Source organism: Ochotona curzoniae, unplaced genomic scaffold, assembly GCF_017591425.1.
Source record: "Ochotona curzoniae isolate NIBS_2020 unplaced genomic scaffold, NIBS_Ocur_1.0 contig_2469, whole genome shotgun sequence".
In the NCBI taxonomy this organism is placed as follows: domain Eukaryota; kingdom Metazoa; phylum Chordata; class Mammalia; order Lagomorpha; family Ochotonidae; genus Ochotona; species Ochotona curzoniae.
The window spans coordinates 1,576,578-1,597,455 of NW_024465471.1; the positions used below are offsets into that span (position 1 = coordinate 1,576,578).

Sequence of the window (20,878 nt, forward strand, 5' to 3'; positions counted from 1 at the left end):
ATTGAAGAAAATGATGCTACAATATGACCTATAACTCAGTGAAGCATTTAATATGAGAAAAAATTATTTTGAAAAAGAGAAGATAAAAAACAAAAACATTGAAATTCATGAGATATAGTTTCAGCTCATCCTTATTGGTAAGCTGTATCTCCTGTAGGCAACAGATAGATGGGTTTTGTGCTTTTAATCCAGTCTATGTATCTATGACATTTGGTTGATGGGTTTAAGCCTTTTACATTCAGGGCTCATAAGAACAGGGGGTAATTTAATTCCGTCTTATACCAAAGGGTTGTTCATTGTTTGATTTAGTCTTTTGCTGTTATTTCACTGGGATGTTCTTCACATTTGCCTTTGGTTTTGATAGGTACTATTTCTCTTCTCTGTCAAGAGAACATCATTATCATTTGTAAGGCAGGTGGAAGAGGTGTATTCTTCTAAATTTTCTTTACTGTGGAAGGATTTTATTTCATCTTCAAAGACAAAGGAAAACTTTGATGGGTACGTTATTCTCAGGTGACAAATTTTTTTTTCCTTTTAGAATCTGGAATATGTCACTCCATTCTCTTCTGGACTATAGTTTCCTGTGAGAGGTAAGCTGTAAGTGAGATTTTGGTCAACCCTCTTGGAACTTCTGTGCCCCTGCCTTTTTTTTTTCACTTGACCCAGCTCCAATTACAGATTTGTGATTGTTTCCCCATGCTGACAAAAAATATCTTCTAATTTTAAGGTTCTTTCTTCTGCTTCTTTCATTCTATTATTGAGACTTTCCACTGAATTTTTAATTTGCTCTATTGCATCCTTCATTTCCAATAATTTGACTTGATTTTTGTTTCAGTGTTACTGCTTCCTGTGTGACATACTCCTTAAATTCCTTGCACTCCTGTATGTGCTTCTTGCTGTTGCTAAGAAGCTTTATAATGAGTTTTCTGAATTCTGTATTCCCTATTTTCTCAATGGTTTCCTCAGTTAATCTGAGGTTGGCAAAGGCTTTTTGTCCTTTGCAGGGGAGTCTTTGGCAATATTCATGGTGCCTTTGTCTCTTCTTTTGCTCTTGGTCATTGTACTTCTGGTTAGCAGATTCTTCACCTTGGGGCAGGTTTCTAAGCTGTGTCACCCACAGATCTACACTTTGATTTTACTTATTGTGGTTGGTACCTGGCTCTTTGTTTGTAGCCACTTGTATCATTCCCTCCAGTGAGTTCCAGGTCTGGGTTCTTATGTTAGATTTCCACCATGATCTCCATAGCCCCAGCTCCTGGCTCACCACTTTCCACCTCCTGTGATACCATGCTGTGGCTACAGTATTGTTTATACAACCTTTCTCTCACTTCCTGTTCAAGCAGGTCCCAGGATTAGGGAGATACTAGGTGTCCTAAATAACTCGGTTGTTGGTGGTGTTTATCTTGCCAGAACCTGCTAGCCCTTATGTCTGAGGAATACTCAGACTTATTTTGACCTATAGGATGCCAAAGTCAATATTATTTTCCCTTTGGGACTAGTGCAATGCACTGAACTCTGATTTCACTCCCAGCTTAGTTTACTCCCAGCTCAGTGAGACTGTTGTCCCCACAGTCTCAAAGCATTTGCTACACTTCACAAAATGCCACCTAAAGTGTCACTTGTGGAGTTTTGGATCTGCTGGCTGTCATGTCTGGGTGCTACCCAAACCTATTTTCAGTGCAACCTGTAGGAATGCCATGTCGGTGCAATGCACTGAGCCTGAAATGAGTTTGCTCCTAGCATAGTGCATGCACAATCCTGTTCCATAGCCTTTGCGTCCCTATATAAAATAGTGCCTGAAGCACCTCTGCTGGAGGTCTGGGCTATGAAATCCACCCTGTTCCTGCACTGCCAGTTTGGATTCTGCTACTCTGTTTCTGCTCCTGATCAAATCAAACAAATCAGCAGGATGGGCAGTTCTATTTTGGGTTCACCTTTGGAGCTCCTGGTGAACTTCCCTTCCTACCTGGTTGCTGATGGAGTGCCCGTTCTCTGAATGCTGCTGAGGTACCTTGTCCCTCAGTCTTCAGGTGCCCCTCAGCTATCCACTTATCCTCTCGAGTTTCCTGGAATGTGCCCTCTGTGCTTCACCCTGGCTAATGATTCTCTGTTTGTTTAAATGTGTCCTTACCATATTACACTATCTTGATTCTCCTAGAAAGTTTTAATATAATACATAAAGCATAAAAAGAAATCTATTTGCAAAAATATTAAACATATAGACAAGATAAAATAATGGGGAAATTTTTATAACAAAAGGATTGATATCCAGTATAAAAAATAAATTTGTGTAATCATTAAGATGAAAACTGATCCAAAAAATGGGTCCCAAATATCAGTAGAAAGTCACCAGGAGAGACAAACACATGAAGCCTTCCTCTGCTTAGTAGTGATCAGAGAAATGGGTGTTACAATCAAAACAGGACATCATTTAATATCTATCAGAGGGACAAAGCTTTTAAAATTTGAGTATAATGAGTATTTTCATGGATGTGAGGAAATACACACAAACATTGGTAATAGTACAAATTCTCAAATCTTCACTGAATCTGGAAGTTTAAATATAATTTTTTGATGAATATAATTTTTAAAGTCCATATTTACTTGATCTAGAAATTTACTTCATTCAGATCATCTTTCTCATAGAAACAGTCAAATATGTGGGGGTCTTGAAAGGACACTCGTAACAGTATTATAATTGCAAGAAAAGGTTAGAAAATAAAACAAAAAGCCTTTTACTGGAGGAAACGGAGAGATAGCTGAATAAGCTAAGATTTATTAAAAATGCCAAACCTGTTTTCCTCATATAGAGTTCCCTTAGCAGTACCATTTTCATTTTAAGGACAAGGAAACTAAAGCTCAGAGTTGTTAATTAACTGTAAGATAACAGGTTGTGGGTGGGTCTCAGGGGGGCGTCTCATGCCTGGATCCCAGACAGCCACCATGTGCATGTGGTGAGCTGTTCCTGGGCAACCAGTGCGCCATTTTGCTGCCAAGCTCCGCCTGCTGGCCGCCCGGCTGGGGAGCTCTGGGGATTTGGTTCTTTGAGTTGCGGCTTAATTAGCTCCAGGTTGCACCCACTGTGCTTCTTGGACCTGAAACAGGCAGTAACTCTTCCTTTGCAAAACTTGTAATCACTAATAATGCTGAGCACCAAATACCAGTCCATGCAGAAGATATAGCTTGGGGCTTGTCCTGCAAAAGTAGGTCCAACAGCTGGCCAATGTGTCAACTGGTAATGGAACAGAGTAGATCAGGCACGACTGAGCAAACCTTAGCCCACAAGTAAAACTAGAAACCAGGAGGGAGCAGAGGTCATGCTGAGCTAGGCTCTTGTACCTACTGGTCTGCAGGAGCCAGGGACGCTAAGCCATAGTGTCTAAGGCAGCGTTCGGGACAGGTGAGGGGCTGTGCCAAGCTGAGTCAGAGCATCCATTGGCAGGCAAGTGATCTATGGCTGGGAACAGGCCCAGTTGGGGAGCAAAGGGGACAACCCTAGCTGGGCTGAGGTTCCCACCAAGAGGCGCGTGGCCTGGAAGGGGGGCTGCGTTCTGATCTGGAAACAGTTGTAGTCTCCCTTGGCACAAGTGTGGACTGGGATTGGATGCACCGAACTGGGCTGGATCCCGACTTCCCCTGGTGTTCTGGAGGACCAGGGCAGATGTGGGATGGACCAGGCAGGGTCTCAAACCCCTACTGAGCCATGTGTGAGCCATACGTGGGTATGGACAAACCATGGCTGGACTGGAACATCCAACAGCAAGAACCAGATTGGGTGGAAGGCCAGTCAAGAAAAGCCACAGTTCCTGCTATGACAGGAGGTGGACTGAGCAGGGCTGGCTCATGGACCCACTGGTATGTGTGAAACCTGGCATTGGGAGAGGTTCTGATGGAGGAGCCTGGGCAACTCCTCTGGCAGGACACAGACCAGGCAGGTAAGCGCAAGAAACATGATAGGAAACAGCCCAGAAAAGGCCATGGAAAGCTACACACTGGCATACACTTGGCAGACGTGGGGGCAAGACCAGGCTGAATCTGTCCACGTCATCCACTGGCAAATCCAGGCACCAGTGTGGGTCGACCCAGGGTCAGTCGCAACAAAGACTAGTGCACAATATGGAATGCCGAGGTGAGGTTGCCTGTACTGGAAGGGACCGCAGCACCCAACCAGCCTGAGAACAAGAAAGGAAGTGGGCAGAGCCGGCAGGGGAATAAGGGAGGGTTCCTTTGCAGGACAGCTACTTCCACAGGAGAGCATAGGCTGGGATGGGGGCAGACCAGACTAGGCAGAGCTACCACACCTGTGCGCCTCATGTGGACTTAGATCAGGGAAAAGCCGGGCTGGGCAGATTATTCCTACTGGTGCAAACAAAATTAAAGTGGGCGAGGGTTGTTTGGACTTAGCCACAGCATCAGCTGGAATCTGGGAGTGGGAGAGGCCTGGGAGGGAAATAGTGGGCTCATCCCTCTTGGGTTACCACTTCCACGGGAGGACATAAAACTAAGATAGCGGCTGGGGTGGAATGGGGTGTGGAACAGACTGGATTACTGCTACACTTACTGGCAAACCAGGGTAGGGGGTGGGCCTGGTGGGGGTTATTGTGGGTCGCTCCAACCTAGGCTGCAGCTCCCACTGGTTTAGGTGAGGGCCAATTATGTGCTGGGCAGAACCAGGTTGGACTGCAACACCCATTGGTTCCAGTGGAAGTCAGGAGTGAAAACAGAACCAACCCAGCAAGTGCAACCACCAGCTGATTGGGGCGATGGACGGTGCCAGGCCCTGTACTTGTTAGCACATACAAGAAGTTTCTTTGGAGATCTTCCTAATCTAAATGCTGGACTCAGAACCCTAACGAAGAAAAGAGAGAAGACAGAACAAGTCAATCAACCATCTCAGCTATGATGGACTATGTCAATCAGTGGAGTTTTCAAAGATCTCATAGTGCTTGGAGTGGCAAGATTGACAGCAATTCATAACTGTTGCAATATCAAAACCACTTGAGCAAGAACCTCAGAGCATGCCCTACATCTGGGACCTGGGGAGGGTGGGAAATTGGGTGGGCCTTCTCCCTTAATATCCCCTTTTAAACATGAAGGCAACAGTATGAAAAACATACTAGTATTATCCACTTTCCTGTAGCCCTTGAAACTTCTTACCCTAATTAACTATGTAAAGGATGTCAAAATAAAATTTTATAAAAAAAAAACATTAAGAAACTGAATAAAAGTTAAAAAAAAAAAGATAACAGGTTGTAGAGACAGGACATGAACCCAAATCATCTAATCTGATATCCCACAACACGTGTGTTTGTATGTGTGTGTGTGTGAGAGAGAGAGGGTAGAGGTAATGCAATAAAAATTCACCATTTTAGAGGCTGTCCAAAGGCATAAGGCATATTAGAAAGTATTTACTGGGCCCGGCGCGGTGGCGCAAGTGGTTAAAGGTCCTCGCCTTGCACGCCCAGGATCCCATATGGGCGCTGGTTCTAATCCCGGCAGTCCCGCTTCCCTTCCAGCTCCCTGCCTGTGGCCTGGGAAAGCAGTCGAGGACAGCCCAAAGCTTTGGGAACCTGCACCCGCGTGGGAGACCCGGAAGAGGCTCCTGGCTTCGGATCGGCATGGTATCGGCCCGTTGCGCTCACTTGGGGAGTGAATCATCGGACGGAAGATCTTCCTCTCTGTCTCTCCTCTCTGTATGTCTGCCTTTCCAATGAAAAAATAATAAAAATAAATCTTAAAAAAAAAAAAAAGAAAGTATTTACTGTATTTTAATTCCTTTATAAGCCTCTGAACTGTCTTCCACAATGGCTTCATGAGTCTACCTTCTGAATGGCAGTGTATAGGGTTCCTTCATAATCTCACTAAAGGTACACCAGTATCCTAAATGGATGCCAGTTTAAGTCTCTGCTGCTTCATTTCTGATCTAGCTTCCTGCTCATGGCCTGTAAAAAGCAGTGAAGGATGACCCAAGTGTTTGGTCCCTGCCACACATATGGGAGACCTGGAAGAAGATCCCAGCCCCTCACTTGAATTGGCCCAACTCCGGCCTTGAAACCTGCTGAACAGTGAACCAACAGATGGACCATGCTCATTATCTCAACTCTGACTTTCAAATAAATAAATATGTTTAAGAGGAGTAATGAGAATGTCAATCAGTGCCCTCCACAATGTGAATGATCCTCATCACTGAGTGACTAGAACTAAAAGGCAGACAGAGGGAAAATTCTCTCTGTGTCTGCTTCAGCCGGGACACTGCTCTTTGCCTAATCTTGGAATGGAATCTACATCATCAGCTTTTCCTTCCTGACCTTCAGACTTGGACTAGAACTCACACCACTGGCTCTCATGCCTTAAGACTAAATTAGAACTACTCCACTAGCTTTCCTGGAGCCTCAGTTTGAAGATGGGCATTTCCAATACATACTAGCCTCCATAATTTTGTGAACTAGTTCTTTATTTTATAAACACACACACACACACACACACACACAAACACACATGCAGGCATTTCAAAAAGCTCATGGAAAATAGAATTAAAAGACAAGGTTATTTTGGTACAAAAATCGAAATCCATGCATATGAAGCCATAGCCTAGAACTCAGTTCAAGTTCCTGTGTGAGTAGCACACCACCTGATAACTCTATAGCTGTAACATTCCTTGTCTGTGAGTTTGAATCCCTGTTCCCTTGTATCCTATGTCACACAGAGGTAAGTTTTGGCTGTAGCAGTATTTCACTGTTTACCATTGTTATTTTGTCTTTACCATAACTTAGAAGAAAATTTTGGAAATAGATGGCTAGACATCCTTTCAACTTCAAAGAAACAGTAATATCTCACAAAACCAATATGCCATTACACAACAAAGTCAGCATACTTAATTGAATTGTACATTTAAATGTTTAAGATGGTAAATGTTTAAGCTATACATCTTTTAAAAGAACAATTTGAAAAGCATTTTTACATTCACATATCTCTTACCAAAATGGTCTTCATGTTGTTGCCAGGAACAGTTCAGAGGCTTGGAGGCTGTATGGTGTCCATGAACAGTTAAAGGAAATAAGCTTTTGAAGCTGGGCTGCTGAAGGGCCGGGCATATGACCCCACCCTTCATAAAGCCCTGGAGTCTGCTTGGTAGGTATGACAATTTGCAGTACCACATGCTAGAAGATTGGAAAGCAACAATTCAGAATTAGTAACATTATAAAAGTTTTATCTAGTTATAGAAATAATACTACACATATAACCATGTGAAAGAAAAGATTTATTTATCTCAATTAAGGAAAAGTAAACAAAGAAATTCTGAAAACCTAACACTAAGTGACCTGTCACCATTACTTATAGTTTCTTGTGAATCTCTTTTATTTTATTTTTGCAATCTTGCTTCTTCTCTCACTATATTGCCACACCAGTTGCGCGGTGGTGCAGTGGTTAAGGTCCTCGCCTTGCACGCCCAGGATCCCATATGGGCGCCGGTTCTATCCCGGCTGCTCTACTCTCCATCCAGCTCCCTGCCTGTGGCCCGGGAAAGCAGTCGAGGACTGCCCAAAGCTTTGGGCACCCTGCACCCGCATGGGAGACCCGGAAGAGGCTCCTGGCTTCGGATCGGCCTTGCGCCAGCCGTTGCGCTCACTTGGGGAATGAATCATCAGACGGAGGATCTTCCTCTCTGTCTCTCCTCTCTGTATATATGCCTTTCCAATAAAAAAAAAATTTAAAAATTAAAAAAAAACACAATGAGCATTTTTCAGGTCTCAATCGTTGGGGTCTCTCTGTTTGTGACTGTGGACACATTACTTAAATGTTTGATTTGATTTCCTGCTTAGTAAAATGAAGACAGTATTAATATTTAACTTGTGAGTCTAGTGTGAAGGCTAAAGTACTTACAATTGTACCTGTTCCACAGAAAGCACTACGTGTGTATCAACTACTATTATCGTTATCTGATGATTACTATTTATGATAAACTATGTCTGTTTAGAAAGTGTTTTGATAAGCATTGTAGTTGGTGACTCTGAATGTGTAATTTCAAAAAAATTTGTCAATAACTCCATTTGCAGGAAAAGGAATTAATGTGTCCTTGAAGAGGAAGAAATCCTTGTATTTACAGAGAAGCTGTGTGGTTCTTTTTTTTTTTTTATTACATTGCATCATGAGACACAGTTTTACAGGCACTTGGATTCCCCCCTCCCCTCCCCAAAACCCGCTCCCCCCCCCCCATGGTGGATTCTTCCATCTTGTTTCATTACCACAGATCAAATTCAGTTGAGATTTTTTTTTCCTTGCAAGCATCTACAAAACATAGAGTCCAGCATCTTATTGTGCAGATAAGTTCATCAGTTTCATGGGGAGACAGTTTCTGGTCTGAAGGTACAGCCGAAAGAGTATCATCCCAATCAATTGAAAGCCCCGACATTACATCAGTAACAATTTATAATGTACCAGAATTAGTTGAAATGATATTGTGTAACCAGCATGTTCAAAGAGAGAGAAAACAACAACAACAACAAAAAAGAGTAAAAGTTCTAAACCACATCCTATGACTTCTACATTGACATTACAATTATTAGTTTATATACAGCTGGGTTCTATACACCTTAAAATGGCTGTGTGGTTCTTGATGTGAACCTTCTTAATGATCCCCTAAATATGTAGTTAAGCAACTTACCTTACAACATGCTTATTTTGAGTAGACTTGTGCTAGAAATATAATAATAAATGAAGCAATCTAACATTTCCTTTAAAAGGTTCTCCCCCATTGCTAATTATGAAGTCGTGAAGTCTTTACCCTCTAATGATTCTCAAACCTGACTCATTGCATTATATCTCTTTTTGTCACCACCTCAGTTCAGGACCACCATTATTTCTCACTCAGAATACATGTTCACCCTTTCCCCTGCCTTCAAATTATGTTGCACAGTGTAGTAAGAGTGCACTAAAATAGATACATGGATCTGTTACTTCCTTTGCATGGCTCTCTAAGGCCTTTAGGGTAAGACTCAATCTGCTTATGCTTTATAATGCCTTCTAGTTCTTTTTATTTGCCTCTTGTGTATGCTCTTCATTCCCTCAAACTGGAAGTCCTTCCTACTTTGTTGTTTATTAATCTTATAAGAATCAGTATGAAGATCATCTCATCTAAAAAATCTTCCCTAAACTCCCAAAATAAACTGATAGATTTCTTTTTTGTTGTTTTCATATAATACTCCACTTATGCCTTGCTTCTTTGTTGAAATTGTTTATATAAAGATAAACCTTTTGCTCAATAATACTAGATGTTTTGCAAGATAGACTTGTATGTCTCACTCATTTCTGCATACTAACATCTAGCATAATTCCCAATATTTAGTAGAACTCCCTAAGTGCTTGTAGGAATTGAATCACTCTTCCTCTAGCTTCATAGCCTCTTTAAACATAATAAGATATCTGCTACAAAATTTCATACAAGTAAGTAACAAAGATATTAACTAGGTTACTTCAAAGGTCAGGTTTATAGCATCTCATCAAAAAATTCTTCCTAAATGTGTAGACAGTGGGATGCCAAACTGTCTGACACTGACTTTACCAGCAATGCCAGGATACACTTAAATAAGAGACTGATGGAATTATGACTTCCTTATGAAGGACTATATTATTGTAGCAACATAGGGAAAACCTGTCGGGGGTGAGAGTTTGGGGGGAATCCCAAATAAAATAAAATTTAAAAATGAAAAAAATTCTTCCTTTGCCTATACTCTGTTATAAGCACTTTGAATATGATAATTGAATTAATGTATAAGGATATAAATTACCTAGCCTATACTGTGTTTTCCATCAGGGTATCAAAAATTTGTTTAAAGTGTTGTTTTACATGCTCCACATCAGGAACCCTGCAATGACATCCGCCATTCCAAGGTATGGAGTTGGTTGGGAGGCTGGGTGCAGCTTCCCTTCTACCTCCCCGCTTTCCCCAGATACAGGAAGAAGAAAAAGAAAATTTTGAAACAATGGTCTCAGTTTTCTAAGTACATACTTACTTTTAAAATCTTTCAGAAGCCAACTCAGGAGATATTTAGCTCACTAGTAAGCAGATTATAGACTGTTTCTCCTTGTTAGAACTAGTAATATTTTACATAGATAAGTTACAACTTATCCATTCCAAGACACATTTTTTTTCTTTCAAGAGCATGATTAAAATACTGCTGTTTTATTTTAAAACATGTGCTTCTACAAGCCTGAAGCAATTTTGGGACTTTTAGAATATTAATCATTTAGACACATGCCATCGGTTACATTTTATAAACTTGCTTTTGTGTCCTTCTTCTCTGAGAATATTTTTTAAAATATCCACAAGTTCTTCATATATATAGCTTCTTATATAATCTCATGCTGTTGTTCTTTTCATTTACCAGAATAATTTGCTGCTTTATACTCAAAATTATGTTCTCAAGTGCTTCACAACCATTGGAGTCTAAAGTTATCTTACTGTAAATTAAGTAAAATTAAAAATGTGGGGAAGAGCGGAGAATCAAGATGCTGGAACACTTTCTTTTGATTAAATCATTCAATGACTCATAGATCATGCAGTGGCATCATTTTCTTCAAGAAGGTTCTTGATTTTTATTTCTTTCGCTACATGTTAGTCATTTAATAGCATGTTGTTTAACTTCTTGGTGTTGTTCGTTTCTTTTTTTTTTTTCTCCCGGATGTTGAGTTTATTTTGTGGCTCTTCATTTAAGGGGATGTATAGTAGCTGTGTAATGGAGACTGTCATATCTAGTAACATATCATTTAACTTCATGGCATTGTAAATTTCTATTTTTCTTTCCATTGTTGATTTTGTATCATGACTTTTCATTTAAGGGAATGTACAGTAGCTGTGAAATGGAGACTAACATCCAGATGTGAGGATACAATGCAGTATACATTTTTGCTTCCAGACAAAGATGGACTTCCTATGAAACTGTTTACTATATCTTGACAATAGGATTTTGGACTCTGTACGATTGTCCATGCCCGCAATGATGGACATATGACTGAGTATGAAGAACTATACTATAGTAATAATATAGGGGAACTAGGTGGGGGGGAGGGAATTGGGGAGAAGATAAGGGAATATGGAACTGTATCATAAAGTGATAATAATAATAATAAAATGTAAAAAAAAAAAGAAATCCAGCCTTTCATGAATTATCATTCTTAATCATATTCAATTCACAAAATAAAATCCTTTCTTTAAAACAAACAAAAAAAATGTGGGGAACAATGAAAAAAAATACAGCAAGTATTAACCACAGTAACAGGAACTTCTGGAGAAGAGCCATAGCTAGAAATTTTAGTCAGAATGAGCAATTCCATAATAGGTCAATCTGAATCTCTTCATAGCTATTACTGAAGAGGAAGCATTACCTCCAGAAAGGCTTAAAGCCAAAAATCCATTTAGTTCCTATCAGTTTTTTTCCTTCCAAATGTCTTTCAGATTTGTCCTTTTCTTTCTACTCCTGTAGATGTCTTCATCACCTCATACCTGGACTATTGCCATAGGCTAGATGGTTTCCTTATTTTCAGTTCATTCATATTCCAATCCATTTTCCATGATTGCTAGATTAATCCTCTTAAAACACTTTCATCATGTCACTCTCCTGCATGAGACTAAGCTAAAATGTCACCTTCTCTGTAAAACAGCCTCAGCACTCTAAGGAAGAATTAGCAGGCCTCTGTGCATACCCGTATTAGTACACTTGTGACATGCTTAAATGCATAATTATTTTTATTGTCGTTTGCTGTGAGTTCCTGAGGATAGGTTACTGGTTTGGGTCATTTTTTTTTTATAGTGACAGAACTTTTCATAATCCTGTTCATCTATCTTTGTCCCACCATCTCAAGGCCATAGCTATGTGGTACCCTGTGCACTCCCCTTCATTCTTCTTAATTATTCTTGATGTTTCAGATTAAACACGAACTAGCCGAAAAATCTTCCTTGATGTTCTTATTAACAAATTAATTAACTGCTTTAGTAAATACGTTGAGAATGCAAAAAGTCTTGTTTTCAAGGCTAGTATTCTGGTGCAATGGGATAAACTGCTGCTTGCAATGCCAGCACCCCATACAGGAATACTGGTTTGAGTCCTGAGTGCTCCACCTTTAATCTAGCTTCCTGCTAAAACACTTTTGAATATAACAGAAGATGGTTCAAGTTTTTGAGCTCCTGCCACTCAGATGGAGTTTTTGGCTTTTGACTTCAGCCTGGGTGTTATGGCCATTTGGAGAGTGAACCAGTGGATGGGTAAAAGATTTTCCTCTCTGTCTGGGTCTTCCTCTCTGTCACTTTGATTTCCAAATAAATAAATAAATAAATAAATAAATAAATCTTTTAAAAAGTCCTGCTTACATAAGGTTTATCTTCTAGTGGAAGAAGGTAGATAAACATAAGTAAATTACATAATTTATTGTAAGGTAATATAAGCGATGATAAAATGGAAGGATAAAATGTTTGCTAAAGGGTTACTTTAAACATGGGAATGAGGGGCCAATGCAGCAGCTCAATAGGCCAATATCCTCCACCTGTGGAACTGGCATCACATATGGACACCAGTTCATAGCCTGGTTGTTCCACTTCCAATCCAGCCTTCTGCTTATGGCCTGGGAAAGCAGTGAAGCAAAGCCTTGGGAACTTATATTCATGTGGGAGACCTGAGGAAGCTCCTGGCTTCAGACCTGCTCAGCTCTGGCCATTATGGCCATTTGGGGAGTGAACCAGTGGATAAAAGAACTCTCTCTCACTCTCTTTCTCTGTTTCTCATTCTCTCTGTAAAATCTGCCTAATAAAATTAAATAAATCTTTAGAAAATTACAATTATATTTAATCAAAGGGGAAATAGTCATGATGATATTTGTGGTAAAGTAAGTTAGGCAGAGATGACAGCCAGTGCAGACTCAAAATTGTGATTATGCCTGTTGTGGTCAAAACCCAGCAAAGCCAAGTAAGTTAAGTAAGGAATAGAATAATAAATGAAGTCGGAGAGATAGAAGTGGGTGGGTCATTTCATATAAGGCTCTGTGAACTAATAATACATAAAAATTGCATGACAGAACCAAGAGAAAAGAAGATAGGATCAACACCCTTGTTGATTTCTCATAGATCCATGGTGGGAATTTGCAAAATGAAGCAATGAATGGGTGCTGTATGTATGTGTATGTCTTTTACTGCCTCTCAAATGAATAATTAAAAAAAATACATTTGCCATTTATAAATTAAATTGATAAAACAAGTAATGGTCAGATATTTATAAAAGAGGGAAAATACTTATTCATCAAACAATGACCAACATAATTTTGAGGGGCTACATTTTAATGTGGAAAAACATATTTTAAGGCAAAGAGCCTTGCTAGAAATAATCATTACATAAAAAGGTTTTTCAGGTCAGCACTAATACTCTGCCTGTGGCACTGACATCAAACATGGGCATCATTTCATGTTCCTGCTGTTCTACTTCTGATCCAGCTCTCTGCTAGTGATCTGGGAAGGCAGAGAATAATGGCCCAGGTCCTTGGGTCCCTGCACTTACATAGGAGACTTGGAAGATTTCTGGCTCCTGGCTTCAGACCAGCTCAGTTCTAGCCATCGTAGCCATTTGGGGAATGAACCAGCAGATGGAAGATCTCTCTCTCTCTTTCTCTCTCTCTTTTCTCTCTTTTAGTAATTCTGATTTTTAAATAAAACAAATAAATGTTTTAAAGAAAAGGCATTTTCCAATATTGGATTTTTCTTTTGAAATTTGATGTTCCTAACAAGTAAATAATTGGCAGAACTACAAGGAAAACATAACAAACCCAGAACCATAGAGACTAATTACCAACATAATATCTTAGCAACTGAAGGAAAGAAGAGAATTTCTCAGTATTAATACAGATTTGGAAAGCTTGTATGCTTGCCTGATAGACTTAAATAGGTAGTTTACACAATAATCACAGAAAACATCTGCTGAAATTAAAATACTGATCAGAAGCCTAAATCATAAACTTTGCATGAACAGATTTCAAACTGCTGATATAATTCACTTTTTAAAACTGGATATTTAATCTACATTTTTACATTAGTATACTTTCTATGTTGCACACAAATATCAGATAGTCCTTTGCTAGTATCAGATTCCTTTGTAAGATGATATAAGAAAAAGCTTTGCAGGATATTGCTAAAGGTATACTTATGTGCAGCAGATGCTATCCCAACTACTTGGGCTTGTGCCACTGACCTAGGAAACCCATAATGTATTCCTGGCTCCTGACTTCATTTTGGCCCAGCCCTGGCTATTACAAAGTGAACTAGTGGAGAGATCTCTCTCTCTCTCTGTTTTTCTCTCTCTCTGTCAGTCTTTCAAATAAACTAAAAATAAATAAAACTTTTAAAAACAAGGTGAATATTCAGTTTCAGATGGTATTTTTGGAAAGAAAAACACACAAAGAAAGTATAAGAAAATGGACAATAAAAATTTATAGTTAAATGAACACAATGGACAAACTTCTGGCAAAATTAATCAAGAGAAAAAGATAAAATGAAAGGAGTATTAGAATTACAATGGATATTAAACTCAAAACAAAAATATACTAGGGCTAATTTTATATCGATGCATTTGGTATTTTATATGAAATAAATTCTTAGAAAATGTAATGGACCACATTTTCTCCTAGATGTAACATCAATCACAATGTTTTACAGCTGAATCCTAGCAAACATGCAAAGAATAAGTTATTACCATATTAACAAAATCTTTCTAAGAACAAATACAGAGAAAAAAACTCATTTTTAGGAGAAATACTCAAAGAACTTTCATATAAAAATTAAACCAATATAACACAATTTATAGACCAATCTCATGAACAGACTTCATGAAACATCATTCAACATCCAATTAATGATAGGATCACAAGGTTGTTAAAGAAAAGCTCCAGACTCACCTGTATCAGACATTAGAGAAGTGAACTGGTAAATTTTTTGAAAATACTTAAGAAAATATGAGCAAATCAAATTCACCAATTTTAAAAAGAATTCTTTACCATGTCAAGAAGGATTTATTCCAAAAATATAAGGCTAACTTAGTGGCTCAAAATTAATGTAATACACTGTTTTATCAGTTTAAAACGTATTGTGTAGAATAAAGGACAAAACTCAATTTTATGTTTCCCTTTACTTGGAAAGATATGAAAGTGAAACTATGAAAATAATTCATAATAGCATCAGCAAAAAAAGAACTTAGGAATGAATTTTAGAAGGGAAACAAAGATTTTTCACAATTAAACTACAAAACATTGCTGAGAGAAACTAAATATCTAAATAAATGAAGAAGCATTCCATATGAATTTTACAGTTATTATTTCTAGTTCTATAAAGAATGTCATTGATATCTTGATAGAGGTTTCATCAAAGTTGTCAATTGCCTTAAGTAGCATGGCCATCTTAACAATATTAGTTATTCTGATTTATAATCTCAGACTAGCATTCCATTAATTTGGGTCTTCTGTGGTGTTGATCATTGTTTTGTAATTATTGTAGTGATCTTTCATTCCCTTGACTTTTTTTCCTAGTTATTTTTGTGGGACTGCTTTCATGACTTTTTTCTAAATAAAGTTCAGCATTGGTATATTAATATACTGTTGACTTTTGTACATTGATTGTGTATCGTTTTTTTAAGATTTATTTTTATTGGAAAGTATGACATACAGATAGGAGAAGAGACAGAGAGGAAGATCTTCCATCCCATGACTCACTCCCCAAGCAGCTGCATTGACTGGAGCTAAGCCAATCTGAAACCAGGAGCCTGGAGCCTCTTCCAGGTCTCCCACGCGGGTGCAGGGTCGCAAGGTTTTGGGCCGTCCTCCACTGCTTTCCCAGGCCACAGGCAGGGAGCTGGGTGGGAAGTGGGGCTGCCGGGATTAGAATTGGCACGCATATGGGATCCCGGTGAGTGCAAGGCAAGGACTTTAGCTGCTAGGCTACCATGCAGGGCCCACACTCATCACTTTTAAAAGCATTTTTCTGTAATCTTCTAGGTTTTCTATATAGAGAAACCTAGTATCTACAAATTGAGATAATTTTACTTCCTCACTTTGTATTTATATATCTTTCATTTCTTTTTCTTGCCTACTGCTTTGGCTGAAATGTCCAGTGCTACATTAAATAAGGAAAGTAAGATTAAACATTAATTTGTAGCTCCAGATAATAGAAGAAATGTTTTCATCTTTTCCCCAATCACTATGATATTGACTGGTTTCCTCGTATACATCTTTCATTGTATGTTGTTTCTCTACATAATTTGTTCAGAGCTTTTACCATGGCAGGATGTTGAAGATTGCCAATTGCCTTTTTCTATCTATTGAATTGATCATATGATTTTTATCCTTCATTCTACAGGAGAAAATACTTTTAAACTATTCATTTGACAAAGCATTAATATCCAGAATACATACAGAATTCAAAAAAACTTGATGTCAAAAGTAAAAATCCAATTCTAAAATGAACAAATTATCTGAATACCTATTTCTCAAAGAAGTGCAAATGATCGACCATTATACAAAAACAAAAACAAAAAACCACTCAATATCATACTTGACCAGGGAAATCGCTATCAAAACCATTATATCTTCTCAGTTTTGAATGGCTATTATCAAAAAGACAAAACATAGCAAATGCTGGTAGGGATGCAGCTACTGCTAGCACGTAAATTAGTACAACCATTATGAAAGGAAGTGTGTAGGTTTCTAAATAAACTAAAAATGGATCTATCAAATGATTTAGCTATCCCACTTCCGAATTACATACTAAAAAAAAAAAAAAGAAAGAAAATCAGAATATTAAAAATATACCTGCATTTGGGGGTCCAGCGTGATGGCATTAATTGGAGAATCTTCTGTTTGCAAGCACTGGGATCCCATATGGGTGCCAGTGAGTATCACAGTGGAACTGCTTCCCATTTAACTTCCTGCTTGTGGCCTGGGAAAGCAGTAGAGGACAGCCCACAACCTTGGGATCCTGCATCTTTGTGGGAAACCTGGAAGAAGCTCTTGGCTCCTGGCTTTGGACCAGCTCAGCTTTGGCTGTTTACAGCCATTTGAGGTATGAACCAGCAAATGAAAGATTTTTTTTTCTCTGTAAATCTGCCTTTCCAAAAAAAAAAAATAAATAAGTCTTTAAAAAAAGATACCTACACTCTCATGTTTATTGCAGAACTATCCACAATAGCCAAAATACAAGAACCAACCAAGATATCCATCAAATATTAATGGGTAAAAATAGTATCTGTATACAGTAGAATATCACTATGTCATAAAAAATGAAATCATATTCTGCAGAATGGATAGAACTGGAGAACAGTATGCTACGAATAAGCCCAACACATAAACATTGTATGCTTTCTTTCATATGTAGAAATAAGAAATAGTTCATTTGAATGTAGAGATGACTAGAAGCTGAGATGTGTAGGGGTAGGCTGGAAGGAAAAAGGCTCAATAACTAAAATAAAAAAAACAGTTAAGTGGGAGGAATAAATTCTGGCATTCCACAACAATTTGAGGTGACTATATTTCACATTAACACATAATATTATCAATTAAAAGAGATGACATCGGGATTTCATTGCAAACAGACAACGAGGTTGTCATTGAGATGATGGAAATATCCAAAACTGGAATTTAGACCTGGTACAATGGCTCAAGTAACTAATCATCCATCTGCAAATACAAGAATCCCATATGGCTTCTGGCTCCTGGATCTGGCTGCTGGCTTCAGATTGGCTCAGCTTTGGTCATTGTGACAATTTGGGGAATGAACCAGCAGAAGGAAAATTTTTTTTCTCTCTCTTCTCCGTAAATCTGCCTTTCCAATAAAAATAAACAACTTTTAAAAACTAAAACTGAACTTCATGAAATCTATTGTACTTGAATAAAAATTGTTAAAAATGAATGAAACTAATATCTTATGCTTTGATGACTGTTTTTAGCTCATGCCTATACTGTGGAACAATAATTTTCTACTTTTTACTCACTGCATCTTATGGTCAATGGTGCATTAAAGCTGTGATTATAAAATAAAGCAAAATTATGTTTGAAAAACTTAAAGGAAAAAAGGAAAAGACAGAGGGACGAGAGAAGGGAGGGAAAGAACAATGACAATCATCTTAGAACTGTTGCCTATGAAATACATGAAACCTGTTTTCTTTATATTAATAAAAATCAAAAAGGGACCAGGTATAGAGAGTGGAGAAGAGTGAGCATGTCTCATATTGAGCATGCTTAAAGTTGGATTTGTTCTGTCCTTCCAGACTTACTGTAATCCTATGCTGTGAATCACAGTGAGTGGATCAACCTCCTGGCAGAGTAGACATCCATTGTCTTTGGGTTGAATGAATAAATATGATGAATAGAGAAAATAAAGGATGAGTAGAGTCAAAATACGGTTCAATGAAGAATCACACTGGATCCTGCCAAACAGCCAGTGCTAAAGTCACTTTAAGGTCAGTGCAGCAGATGCCCAGACATAAATTCTCTCACACTTTCCCAAATTCTTGGGGGAACCAGTAAGTTCTTCCCCACCCAGAACAACATCCACCTTCAGCTATTCCTTGCCTAATATCTACAGATATGGCACAGGCTAGGTTTCTCCAAGAGCCATTTATCCTGTAAAACTTTACACCAGGCAATGAATGGCAGGCAGGTGGTATGTGGCCCATATGAGGACCCAGGTGGAGGGCCTTAGGAATTGTACAAAGAGGGTCATAGCAGTGCCCAATAGTGGGTCTATGTTCAGGTTGGTTGCAAGAGCTGGGTGGAACACATTAAAGAAACATTAATTTCTTACAATACTGTAGTTAAAAAGTGATATTTACCTCTCAGAAATTAGTATACACATATAGTATTTAGTATAGACGTATAGTATTTTGAGTAAGATATGGTCATTATTATTGTTGCAAGTTACTTTAGGAGCAGGATTTGGAAATTGACAACATAGTGTTGTTTTAAAATATTTACAGTACTTGTTTGCCTTCATTCTTGAGTTAATGTAACGTATACTGTGTGTAATTTTTGCTCCAGTGTATTCTGAAAAGAAAATAACAAGCTAAGAAGAAACTGTAAAGGACTTGTATGGAAGTAGATTATGAAAGTATTTCTAAATGTAAGAGCTAAAGTTTTCTTTTTCATTCTGCTGGCTTAAATCACCAAATTCCTCGCATATGATACTTGTTGGCAGTGTACTATGTCCCACTAACATTATGGTCAGTTATCTGTTCAAAATCTCTGAAAGAACATCATTAAGACCCAATACTCATTTAATGCATGGAATGAATGCTACTGGCACTTTTTAGGGCAGTAAGTAGTATAGTAGTATTAAAAGTTTCTTAAGAGTTTTAAGACAATGAGAGCTGGCCAAACCAATTTCCCCTTGTGCTACTGTGTCACTTTTTAAGCAGTTTTGCTCTGGAGGGGCAGACAAAGAGTAAAGTCTGGGTAGGGAACATTAGTGGATTTAGGTAGGAAAGAAAGTCAGTGTGGCAGTGCAAATAGTACCATTTTCCTCTCCACCGCTAAGACATGTGAGGCACAAAAAGGACTCAGAAGCTGGATAGTAAGTGAGTGACAGACCAGGGCTGAAATGTCCCACAGAGTTTGAAACAATGTAAGCTGGCCGTCAGTCACTAAGCGAGCTAGTTCCAGCTCTTCCAGCTCTTCCTGAACGCTAGGCCCATCTGGCCCCACGCTGATCTCCAGGCGAACTCTGTCGCGCAACTGGCATAAACCGTGACGACAGCCCTGCGGCAAAGCAGGAGTGGCCTTCTCCTCCAGGGTTAAGGTAAGTACCACCGCCCGGGGGCCCACCAGTCCGGGGAGAGGGGGGCGCTGACGCCGCCGCCACTCTCTGCGCCAGGCCTGAAAGCAAGCACCTGGGCAAATCCATTCATCCCACCCACCCGGAATGCTCTTTCACTGACCCATGGAGCAGGACCCACCTGTGCTGCAGGCCGCGACTGCCAACTCCGCAGAGCTGACGGAAATACAAGTAAGGTGGGGGTGGTGGGGGCGTGAGCGCCGGTTAGAACGCAGCTTTGCAGTCGCCTTTTGCCTTTTTATGCCGAAACTGCCTGCCCCGCGCACCCCTCCCCCAACCTGCCCGGGGCCCAGCTGCGAGCCTTGACGCTCCGCCCCACTCCTTCCGGCCGTCCCGTCCGGGGTGAGTGCTACCGCGCTTGGGGATCTAGCCCGCTGTCTGTTTGCGTTGCGCTGTGTGTATTTAATCTCTTTAATTGAGCAGATTTAGAAACAGGCGCGAGAAGAAGAGACAGGCCCATAAAGCTACACTGTAAAACCTGGGTTTTCCTGCCTGCCATTTCAGTGTTCCTCTGGAGTTCCTTCATTGATGTTCCTATTTATGATGTTTTGTGGAGGTTTGCTACAACTGAAAGCCCTGCATTGCCATTCTACCAGTTTGTTGAATGTGCGTCCTTCACATACCACCCATTCCAGTTAAGCATTTCAATTCCCAATCCAGATACAATGCTAAATACAGTAAGCACTGAGAAGTAATGAACCATTAGGAATGAACACCCTATGCAGCTAAAAATTTAAGGACAATGCACATCACAAAGAAGGGCCAAAGATGTGTGTGCAATCGATCCAGAACTGAGGTGAGAAAGTAAGGGCAAGAACAAACAAGAAAATGTAATGTGTACACATGGAAAACCGAAAAACTGTAGAACAAAGGTATTAGTCTAATGTCCAAAAAGTAGTATTCAAAACGTTATATGGAAGTCAGAATGAACAGAAGAAAATTTCTTCAAGTTCATTTTTTTTTTTTTGGCATGGATGCTTTATTCCATTTGTTTATTTGGAAAAGTGCTACTCATCATTTTGA

General features: G+C 39.2%; 1 protein-coding gene across 3 annotated transcripts in view; it reads right to left on the bottom strand.

Annotated features, from left to right (window-relative positions):
- TMLHE (trimethyllysine hydroxylase, epsilon) overlaps positions 1-20,121 on the bottom strand; it is a 64,337-nt gene extending 44,216 nt beyond the window's left edge. For 2 of the 3 annotated variants that reach the window (XM_040974672.1, XM_040974674.1), the window contains exons 1-2: positions 19,977-20,121; positions 6,979-7,160 (exon numbers count right to left, since the gene is read on the bottom strand). In XM_040974672.1, the coding sequence (XP_040830606.1) occupies positions 6,979-7,159 (181 nt within the window). In that variant the 5' untranslated portion in view covers position 7,160; positions 19,977-20,121. Of the gene's footprint in view, positions 1-6,978; positions 7,161-18,299; positions 18,608-19,976 lie in introns of those variants that run through there. The other variant, XM_040974673.1, reaches the window with a different exon arrangement.
- Between the last annotated feature and the right edge of the window lie 757 nt (positions 20,122-20,878).